At 42.8% G+C, this 11,361-nt stretch overlaps 1 protein-coding gene across 1 annotated transcript; it reads left to right on the top strand.

The window, feature by feature from the left end:
- Positions 1–648: 648 nt before the first annotated feature.
- Positions 649–8,056, top strand: LOC106562054 (7-dehydrocholesterol reductase). The gene is made up of 8 exons (XM_014126598.2): positions 649–787; positions 2,185–2,296; positions 4,683–4,905; positions 5,013–5,103; positions 5,757–5,970; positions 6,064–6,268; positions 6,422–6,553; positions 6,761–8,056. Exons 2-8 carry the CDS (start codon positions 2,187–2,189, stop codon positions 7,223–7,225), a joined length of 1,440 nt encoding a protein of 479 aa, XP_013982073.2. The 5' UTR covers positions 649–787; positions 2,185–2,186; the 3' UTR covers positions 7,226–8,056.
- The last annotated feature ends 3,305 nt before the right edge of the window (positions 8,057–11,361 follow it).

Here is an 11,361-nt window from a genome sequence, read left to right as displayed (position 1 = left end):
CTCAATACAGATTTGAAACGGCTGTGGTTTATCTTGGTTTAGGTATACAAATCTTTGCTTATACTGCCCCTCCTCCTCACATGTCTTATTAAAGAGACAGGAAGCGTATTTATACAACCAGCTGCTCCGCCTCTTCTGTACAAAATTAGGATGCCTGTATGGAGTAGATGTACTGGTCGTCTTCATATGTTTTAGAAATTGTATATATTTCAGACTTAAAAATTGTGACGCTTCCATAAAAAAAACTATTGTGGAAACCAAGGTGAAAAGTAGATCTCAAACTTCACAAGTTGTGTAAAGTTGCGACTTCATGAAAAAAAAGACAATATAAAAGTAGCCTACTACTTAATCTATAAATATTTGTATATATTTTAGCTACACAATCCTGTATTATTCTGTCATCATTTGACAGCTGTATGCAGATATTGTCATCATGAAGACAGTGTGGCTACTCGTCAAAACTGTGTGATGTTGTCCACTTATTGGTTCAAAATATGTTGAGGATTTATTTGGGTTTAATGCCAGGTAATCTGTCGGGTTATTGGCTGTAGATTTATTATTTTTAATGGCCCAACTATTCATGAGCTCATCAGGTGCTAGTGGCTTCAGGTCAGTGTTACCCAATCAGAGGTCGATATGGCAGTGCGGCGCATACCCTACTCAGACTTTATTGGCTGTACGTCGCACGCATTTATTATTTGGGCGGAGTTGTTGTTAATGAAGAACCTTTTATTCGTTATATCATACACATCTGGTGCAAGAGTTTTCCCATAGGTCCCAGAAGTTGGTGAGTAGCCTACGAAATTATATTTTAGACAGACCTATTGAAATGCAATGTCTGCTTATAATGCTTATGTTATTTTTCCGTCTATGATCCTCGACATTATGCATGGTCTATTGTCCATATGAGTTATGGCTTTTTCTGGAGGTGCGTTATGGCAGCGTTACGCAATTCGTTATCAATTGTTTTGTGATAGCCTCTATCTAACGTCTATTTATTCATTCGACCCGTTGTCTACATGTCGTACAGAATTATTGACACTACCATTTCAGGGACTTGCGGGTATTTTATTCAATAATCGGGTGTAAAAGCAGCTGACGCGTGTTGTAGGCCTATCAGTAATTTTAAGCAACGTTAAAAGGGTGGAGAATGAAGTCTATACTTTTTATGAAACCCACCTTCTGCACATACTTACCTCAATCAGTCTTGTATACAAAATTATTTGAGAGGTCTATGTGAATGTGTGACAGCCGCCACTCTGCCAAAAGTGTCGTTGTCAACTACGTACAAAAGGTGTTCCCCTCAGCATTATCGTTTTATCTGTATGTTGGATTTTGTCCAAAAACGTTTCAGCTGACATAACATGACCTATGCCCAGAGACCTGCTATTACTATCCCTGTGGGTGTGATTTACCCCTCCAGACCCCGTTTATGGACTGTTTTCTGTGGATTGTTACAGTACATATGTAGACCCTACCTCCGATGTATGGTATAATAATGTAATCTATGCCATTTAGCAGACACTTTTAACCAAAGCGACGTAGTAATGCATGCATACATGTTTATATTAATGGAGGGGATGAGCAACATTAGAAGTAGTTTAATGATGGGGGTGGTGTCTATGGTGTCTTTGAGCCCATTTAGTAATCACACACCATAAGCAGTTATGGTCTTATTAAAGTGTACATACACATTTTTCCAATGTGTTTGATATGTTTGAACACTTGCATTAGATTTGCTAACATACACAACTGTGTTGTGCTAAAACCTCTCATTGTAGAATTATCATGCTCAAGTCTATTCATAAACTTTACAATTGTGCATGTGTCAAACAGACAAACTGTAGGCCTTACCACACTGGGACCAAAGGATTTGTGACATTTTGATCTGTATTATACAACATCCTGTGTGCATCAAATAGTAGCCATCTGGCTTGTCATTATCACTCTTGGACACACACCCCATACGGCCTTGTGTAATCGACTTTTGATCCTTAAGGTTTACTAATATTATTTAACCATGTATCATGTACAGCACCATCACATAATGTGTTAGGTCAGGTCCTCAAAGGCCACCAGATGTACTTTGATATCCCACATTACCTTATTGGCTATAAGGTACAGTCGGTCTGTTATGTCTTGGTCACTACCACGACTCTCTACTCTCTCTCTCTGTTTCTCTAGAGATGTCTTCTGCAGTGGCCATGGAGGCCACCCGGAGGCGCCAGAGGCTCAGCTCTAATGGGGGGGCGTCTGAGATGACAGAGGAACCTGCAGGGCAGTGGGGAAGAGCATGGTAAGATGAAGCTGACCTATTGTAGGCCTGTAGTCATTAATGCTCTACTCAGGTAACTGGGTTCACATGTAACTAGGTTCGCTGTCTGTTGGTTCAGGACTGATTATGATACGATATACTTAAAGCTGCAATCCTTATTGGTCAAACTGCCACATCTGTTTGCGATATTACAACAACAATGTAGTTACTGCGAAGAGCAGCAGCATATGTACTGCGATTTCTTTTACACTCCCCACCTCTGCTTCGCCAAAAAAAACAGAAACGGCTGTGGGGCGGACAGTGGCGCTGTTTCCCCAAGTGCGGATTCCATCTTTAATCTCCATTTTATATGGAAATTCATTTTGTGAAATCAGCATACAAATACCTAATACAGAGAACACTGGAAATGTCATCGTTAATGCACACATATTCACAGTCCCTGTGGCCTACTGTCTGACCATTGGACCTACGTCTGTCCTATGTCCCACTGTTCAGCAGCCTGATGGCTGTCGGAATGAAACTTGTCCTGCTCCTATTCTTGCTGAACAGTGGGACGTTATATTTCTTTGGGGAGTGCAGCAGCTCAAAGCATTGGGCAAGATTGTGTGTGGGGACCTGCTTAATCTTCAGTAGACAAAGGTAGTATGAAAAGGAAGTAAAGTATTTGACTGAGGAAAATAAACAACCAGTTTGAATCAGTTCACAAGCTTCCATCGCCCACACATTATCTTTCCATTATATGTCTGTTCCAGTTGTCATTGGGTTATGGGTCGCTGTCACTAAAATAAGTTAAAAAGTGACACACAGTGGCAAGAAAAAGAATGTGAACCCTTTGGAATTACCTGGATTTCTGCATAAATTGGTCATAAAATTAGATCTGATCTTCATCTAAGTCACAACAGACTAACACAGTCTGCTTAAACAAATAACACACAAATTCTTGTTATTTTTCTTGTCTATATTGAATACATAATTTAAACATTCAAAATGTAGGTTGGAAAAAGTATGTGAACCCCTAGGCTAATGACTTCTCCAAAAGCTAATTGGAGTCAGGAGTCAGCTAACCTGGAGTACAATCATTGAGACGAGATGTTGGTTAGAGATGTTGGTTAGAGCTGCCCCACCCTATAAAAAACACTCACATAATTTGAGTTTGCTATTCACAAGAAGTATTGCCTGATGTGAACCATGCCTCGAACAAAAGAAATCTTAGAAGACCCAATATTAAGAATTGTTGACTTGCATGAAGCTGAAAAGGGTTACAAAAGTATCTTTAAAAGCCTTGATGTTCATCAGTCCACGGTAAGACAAAATGTCTATAAATGGAGAAAGTTCAGCACTGTTGCTACTGTCCCTAGGAGTGGCCGTCCTGCAAAGATGACTGCAAGAGCATGGCGCAGAATGCTCAATGAGGTTAAGAAGAATCCTAGAGTGTCAGCTGAAGACTTACAGAAATCTCTGGAACATGCTAACATCTCTGACGAGTCTACGATACATAAAACACTAAACAAGAATGGTGTTCATGGTAGGACACCACAGAAGAAGCCACTGCTGTCCAAAAAAACCATTGCTGCACATCTGAAGTTCGCAAAAGAGCATCTGGATGTTCCATAACGCAACTGGAAAAATATTCTGTGGACAGATGAAACTAAAGTTGAGTTGTTTGGAAGGAACACAACACTATGTGTGGAGAAAAAAAGGCACAGCACACCAACATCAACCTCATCCCAACTGTAAAGTATGGTGGAGGGAGCATCATGGTTTGGGGCTGCTTTGCTGCCTCAGGGCCTGGACAGCTTGCTATCATCGACGGAAAAATGAATTCCCAAGTTTATCAAGACATTTTGCAGGAGAATGTTAGGCTATTTGTCCGCCAATTGAAGCTCAACAGAAGTTGGGTGACGCAAAAGGACACCGACCCAAAACACAGAAGTAAATCAACAACAGAATGGCTTCCATGGGTTTGATGCCATTCTATTCACTCCGTTCCAACCGTTATTACGAGCTGTCCTCCCCTCTGCAGCCTCCACTGATGGACAGTCACTACATGGAGTCACTGAAATGTTGGCCTATATCATTCTTGTCATATAATCAGTGTTTTTCAAATTAGCCTGTAAGCATGACCAGTTTATCTTATCTTTAGAGTGAACTCTAGCAAAGTTGGCAGGACACCACAAGGCAAAGTCCTCGCACCATAGAATTTACGTTAGATTAGATCTACAGCCTAATAATAACAATTCTCAAATAAATTAGAGTAGGCTATCAAGTGTTTTTTTGGGGGTTTTTTTTTACGGAAACATTTTCAGGAATTATGAATTATTATAAACACTCCAATGATTATGCATTTTCACCTTTACAACTCTGTATGTTATTTCCCCCATCTCCTCCACACCTACCACTCTGTTAGGGAGGTGGACTGGTTCTCTCTGAGCGCTGTGATCCTGCTGCTGTGCACAGCCCCCTTCCTGGTGTTCTTCTTCGTCATGGTGTGTGACCAATACCAGTGCTCGGTCAGCCAGCCCCTGGTAGAGCTCTACAGGGGAGAGGCCACCCTGCGCTCCATCTGGGATAAGGCCCCCTCCTTCACCTGGGCCGCTGCTCAGATCTACACCGTCTGGGTCTCCTTCCAGGTAAGGCCATAGGTAGGGCCGTGTGTGTAAATTACATTTTATTATGGTTTATTGCATCAGAATATTTCAGCGATGGGAGTTCTGTGTAATGACACTTTCTCCATCAGGTGGTGCTCTACATGTGTGTTCCTGATATCACTCATAAGTTCCTGCCTGGCTATGCTGGTGGGGTTCAGGATGGCGCTCGCACCCCAGCAGGTAAGGCACCTGAGAAGAGAAAATTGTAGTTTTTGGAGATTTCTTGCATGAAGGATTGGTTTCTATTAATATTTACAGATATTTTATGTGCACAATAGTGTTGAGTTTAGTCGTCTGCAAACACTTGGCTCTGTTCTACCCAGGAGAACTACTGCCCCCTCTCATTGAAGCCACGGAAGTTCAAGCCTGACCACGGTACTGCAGGCATTGTTTTCAGAAAACATGATCTCCCATTATAGTGAATGAAAATAGGGCAATCTTAGTGTAGATCCCCCCCCAAAATCTAAGACCTTTATGGTACCGATAATTGCTTCCAATACACAAGATGTATGTCCTTGAACAGATCATTTTTAAAATCACACACAGACAAAGTTCTAAGGATAGTTTAGTTGCTAATGGTAGCCTACAGATCGACCTTCAACCTGATTTACTCAATGAGAGGGGGCAGCACCTAGCTAGCCTGCAACGCCACTTCCAGGAGTAGCTCAAACTGCGCACGTTGTCTCCATGAGACGCCATCTGAAACAACTTCATTTGGCTTCAATGCGCTATTGAGTCTTCACATAGAAATGAGTAGTGTCACGTGATCGATGGCTTTGTCCATTCATATATGCAGTCATTGGTTTCACCCCACGTTGTTTGTTCTCTCCTAGGCCTCATAAACAAGTATGAGATCAATGGTTTACAGTCGTGGCTAATCACCCATGCCCTATGGTATGCCAACGCTCAATACTTCCACTGGTTTTCCCCCACCATAATCTTTGACAACTGGATCCCACTGCTGTGGTGCACTAACATACTGGGCTATGCTGTGTCCACCTTTGCCTTTGTCAAGGCCTACCTCTTCCCCACCAATGCAGAGGACTGGTGAGGACTAGATGCGCCCAATAATTTGTTATATTTCATTCAAACTTGTCACTTTGGGCCTATTTAATCTGAATTGCCTTTATCATTTTCCAGCAAATTCACAGGCAACGTCTTCTATAACTACATGATGGGCATTGAGTTCAATCCCCGCATCGGGAAATGGTTTGACTTCAAGCTCTTCTTCAACGGGAGACCTGGTATTGTTGCCTGGACTCTAATCAACCTCTCCTATGCAGCCAAACAGCAGGAGCTCTATGGCTATGTGACCAACTCCATGATCCTGGTTAATGTGCTGCAGGTGAGACACTCCTCTCCCTTTACCACTAGATGGCAGGGTATGTTAGCAAGTGAGCTAGCTAAACTAGACCTTAGAGTGGTAGCTTTGACTGAACCAGTTTAGGCAAGCTTTACCTCCAATGAATGGCTACTAATGTAATATCTACCCCTCCAGGCAATCTATGTTCTTGACTTCTTCTGGAATGAGGCATGGTACCTGAAGACGATTGACATCTGCCATGACCACTTTGGCTGGTACCTGGGCTGGGGGGACTGTGTGTGGCTGCCCTTCCTCTACACGCTGCAGGTAAGTCACATCGTCATAAAAAAAACTAGTCAGAAACCCAAGACAGAAGCCAATGCAAAAATATGAGTCATGGAAATTGTAGTTGAGTCGATGCGCTTCTATTATACTGGCCGATCTAAATGTAGATGTTATTTAGTCTCTCTCTTGTTTTCTATTCAACAGTCATGAAATCATACTGTATGTTTGGCCTAATGTCTCTTTCTACAGGGCCTGTACCTGGTGTATAACCCAGTCCAGCTCTCCACAGCCCATGCTGCTGCTGTCCTCCTCTTGGGTCTGGTGGGTTACTACGTCTTCCGCTCCACCAACCACCAGAAGGACCTGTTCCGCCGTACCGAGGGGAAGTGCTCCATCTGGGGCAAGAAGCCCACCTTCATTGAGTGTGCCTACCGCTCGGGTGACGGCGGCCTGCACCACAGCAAGCTCATGACCTCTGGCTTCTGGGGCGTGGCACGCCACCTCAACTACATGGGCGACCTGATGGGCTCGCTGGCCTACTGTGCAGCCTGCGGCTTCGGCCACATTCATCCCTACTTCTACATCGTCTACATGACCATCCTGCTGGTGCACCGCTGTGTGAGAGACGAGCATCGCTGCAGCAGCAAGTACGGCAAAGACTGGAAGCGCTACACGGATGCAGTTCCCTATCGCCTGCTGCCTGGGATCTTCTAGAGTCGACACAGAGGTTGAAGGAATCCCTGCGTCCTGAAAGAAGTTTAACAGAAGAAGGAGATGTGTGTTAAATGGACTGTTCACATTCCATGGGAAAGATGTTGATGACATTTTGAGCAAAGTGTGTGTGTGTGTGTGTGTGTGTGTGTGCGTGCCGTGGTGTCTTTGGATGCCAATGTGTGTTTCCATGTTTCTCTGTATGAAAATATGTAGTACTCAGAGTGAGATCTTCACATGTAGTCAGACTGCCATCTTTGTGATCTAAGAAGCAACCCTCAGGTACTCTCAGAACTGTCACTGGTTCCTAGGAGCATTTCTCCATAAATGATGGTACTATGGTACATAGACACTATGAGAAACTCAGAAAAAAAGATTTCTAATTAAAATCTGTATTGAAGTGTACTGTAGTCTAGCAATGTGAACACCACATAACCATACAGTAGCAGTTAGTTGCCATGGGTAAAGTAACTACAGCTACAAGTGAGCAATAATCTAGAATATTTTTTTTTGACAATGCACTGTCGATGACAAATGTCTTCTGCTTAGGGATCAGCACAGCATTATCCATGATGCTAGCAGCAGACTAGTATATTATGTTCAAGAAGCAGTTACAACTATACAATGATTGTTCCTGCCAGAATTCGTTTGTCTTTATGCCTGTCAATATGTTTGAGGTGCCTGTTATTTTGAAGTTTTGTGCTAATAGTGCATTTACTTTATCCAACAGTGTTTTTGCCATTTGATTTCAGGTGTTTGCCCTTTTTACCTTATCTGCCTTTCCTAAAGTGTTAACTTAGAAAAGTAAATAAACCTAACATTCTGATTTCTTTACTTTGATTCCATCAATTCATATTTATTTTGTGAGTGGAGGAAATGACAATGACGGAGGTGTCATTGCATCATCACAGAGTTGTTCCTGTGCTTTGAAGGGTACTGACATGACCTTAGAGGTCAACACTTCCTCCTGCAGTGACTGAAGAGGTTGATCAGGCCTCCTGTCCCTCACGCTGGCCTGCCTGACCCTTAACCCCTTCAGATTGCCACAGCTGCCAGGAAAAGAGTTAAACAAACAGACGGTTGGAGCTGGATGTGAGGCTAATGTTAGGCTCTGACAGACAGGAGGGAGGAGGAGGATGTGGCAGGGGTGGCCGGTGGAAATACCCTTGGAGTGGGTATGACAGTGATCACTCACTGGTGGTGGTTGTACTAACGTCAAGAGTGCACTCTTCACTTCCATTTACTATTTTCTTCCTCTTCTCTGTCCTTTGTCTCCCTAATCCTCCTATTTCTATCCTCTCTTCCTTTAATTTAAAGTCACCTCATATCTGACATTCAGCAGCAGGGGGCAGTAGAACACAGGCTCTAGCGGAAATAAAACAATCCAAGAGTGTTTATCCTCAAGAGTAACTGTTGGTGAGTCATTTTATGTACATTTTATATATTTATAGTTGATAAAGATCTTAACGAATTTGATGTTAGAATAGCCTGAACATAGAGAATTATTTACTTTCACCATTAAAGTCTATGGCCTTCCCCCCCCCATTGAAATGTATTGGGAACTCATTTTCCAAAGTATAAATGCTATCAAAAAAATGTTTTCTCAAACAATCTAAGTTGGGGCCGTCTGTACGTTTTGGAAGTTGGTTTCGTGTTCATAGAGAAAAATCGCTTAAGCTTTAGAGCGGGCTAAAGTAATCAAAGTATAATAAGAGTATGGAAGAAATCAATTGTTGTGCTTTGCCTTCAGCAAGCACACCTAATGATGAATATCTCCTCAACATGAACTTTAAAGACAACATAAAAGATCCAAATGATTCACCCAGACACACGTCTCTTTACTCATTACTCACACAAACTTAGACAAATAAACATCGCTCTCTTCTACTCCCTCTTCAGTCGTTCACATACACGCATACTCAATCACCTCTCCCATCGCTTTTCACACCCACACAAATAAACAAACACTGGACCCTAATGTCCTATCCACAGAAACACTACACGACTACTCCCCAATCCTCAAACTACACAACATACATAGACATTCACACACCAATGACCAATGGTCATAACCAAGGGGGAGAATGTGAACACTTGCCCAGAGACTGCACCACACCACGGATAAGATGCTCCACAATGACAATAATGGACGTACGTCAGTTAAGGTAATGGATTATGCATCGATTTTCCCCCGTCTTTATTCAGAGTTAACGCAACGTACAGCAAATTCATTACATTGTCTTACATAGAACAAATGAATGCCACTTAGAGGATGACTGAACTGAAGAAGATGAGACAAAGCCACGACAGCAGATTGAATATGACATTATTACTAATGTCCTAGTATACATTTTGATTCTCATTACAAAACGGAGTAGAGAAAACTATGAGGGATAGTTTTGTGAGAATTAGATCAAATATCACCCCACACATGACTTCCAAATACAAACAGCCTTAACATTTTTACTTCTTTTGACTTCCTCTTTATCTATTTTTCATTCTGACTTTAAAGACAATATGGTTTTATCTGCAAAGCACTGAGGATCAGCCAGACAAAGAGAAAGAGCGAGAGAGCGAGAGCGAGTGGAACTAAATAAGATATACAAAAAGTACAATGAAATATTTGGACTGAGTGCCAACTGTGAATAAAATCTGGATGATTTCCCAAGAGGCCAAATTAGTTTTTATAGTGGAGTTTGGAGGCAGAGGGTGGATGTGGGCTTGATGTGTGTGTCAGCAGAGAAAAGTAGTGATCTGAACAGAGGATGTCAGATTGTGGTCATTGGGGTTGGTTGACTGATCTGGTGGAAGGAGCTAATGGAGCAGACATGTTGAGTAGTGTGCTTCTATATTTCTCTTGGGAAGGAACTATGGTGTATTTAGTGCTAATGTACTTTCTCTATGTCTCACAGTATGTGGGAGAATCTCAAATGCATACGTCTCGCGTCCTCTCTCCTCGTCTCCTCAAAACCCATTTGGTGAGAAAGCCAGAGGTCCCTCCCTTCTGACCTTTTCCTCCAATGGGTTTTGAGAAGGAGGCGAGAAGAGAGGACACGAAGAGCATGCAATTGACATTCTCCTCTCTCACCCCCCCGCCCCCTCAGCCTGTGATCATCTCTTTGTCACAGACAAGAGCTGAGGACTCTTCTACCCTCCTGACCCTTGCCCTGCCCTCTCCTGCCCTTCCCTGCCAGCATGAGGAGTGATGAGATGACCAGAGAAAAACCAGACTAAACACACCTAGCCTTAGAGTGACACTGACCTCAGTCTCTTTCCGTTCAACAGAACCACGCACACACACCCCAGGCCCAGCCTTGTCTCCTACTCCTATCCCATGTCTAACCCTAGCACCAACTGTATCTCCAACCCCCTTTCAACACCTGACTCTCTGACCCTAACCATAGAACCAGCTGTATCTCCTTAACCGCTGAGAGTGTTAATAATCCCAGGAGAAGACTGCTGGGTGAGCCAGGAAGATGGAGGTGTGGAGATGAACTCGTTGTTATAAGGTGCTCAGTGCAGTTGAGAAGTATTTGATACTGACAGGATATGACAGTGCTGTAGAACTATACATGCTGTACTGTAATTAGAACTTTCCCATGTGGTCTGGGAGTTATAGGCAGGACATTACTGTGGAAAAACATAATCAGCTGGACAGATTTCCTGAATCTCTACTATTATGAAGAAATCCAACAGGAGTGGCAAACGCTTCTTGAACTGCACTGCTGGTTAAGGGCTTGTAAGTAAGCATTTTACGGTAAAGTCTACACTTGTTGTTTTCGGCGCATGTGACAAATAAAGTTTGATTTGATTTGAAATGTATTTCTCCCTGGACATTCCCATCCTGACAGTATGCAGACACCATTATACACAAGCATGTTCATGTACGTATGCACGCACACACCCTGACCCTGACCTTACCCAAATCCCTCTCTGGGGAGGCCTGCAGTCTGAAATAGTCCATTCAATTCTGATGGAGGGTGCAAGGGATGGGATTCTTCCATGGGAGGCTTACTTGGCATTCTTGTGGTCAGCATGTGTTGTATTCACATGCAATGCTACTATACTTCATTTTATCTCAGATGTTTTTTCTCCATTCTCTCCCTTGGTCCAGCAGCATTAACCCTGTAACTAATAAC

This window comes from Salmo salar, chromosome ssa11 (assembly GCF_905237065.1).
Source record: "Salmo salar chromosome ssa11, Ssal_v3.1, whole genome shotgun sequence".
Lineage (NCBI taxonomy): Eukaryota > Metazoa > Chordata > Actinopteri > Salmoniformes > Salmonidae > Salmo > Salmo salar.
Note: the sequence above shows the minus strand (reverse complement) of the source record. Positions and strands in the feature narration are given on the sequence as shown.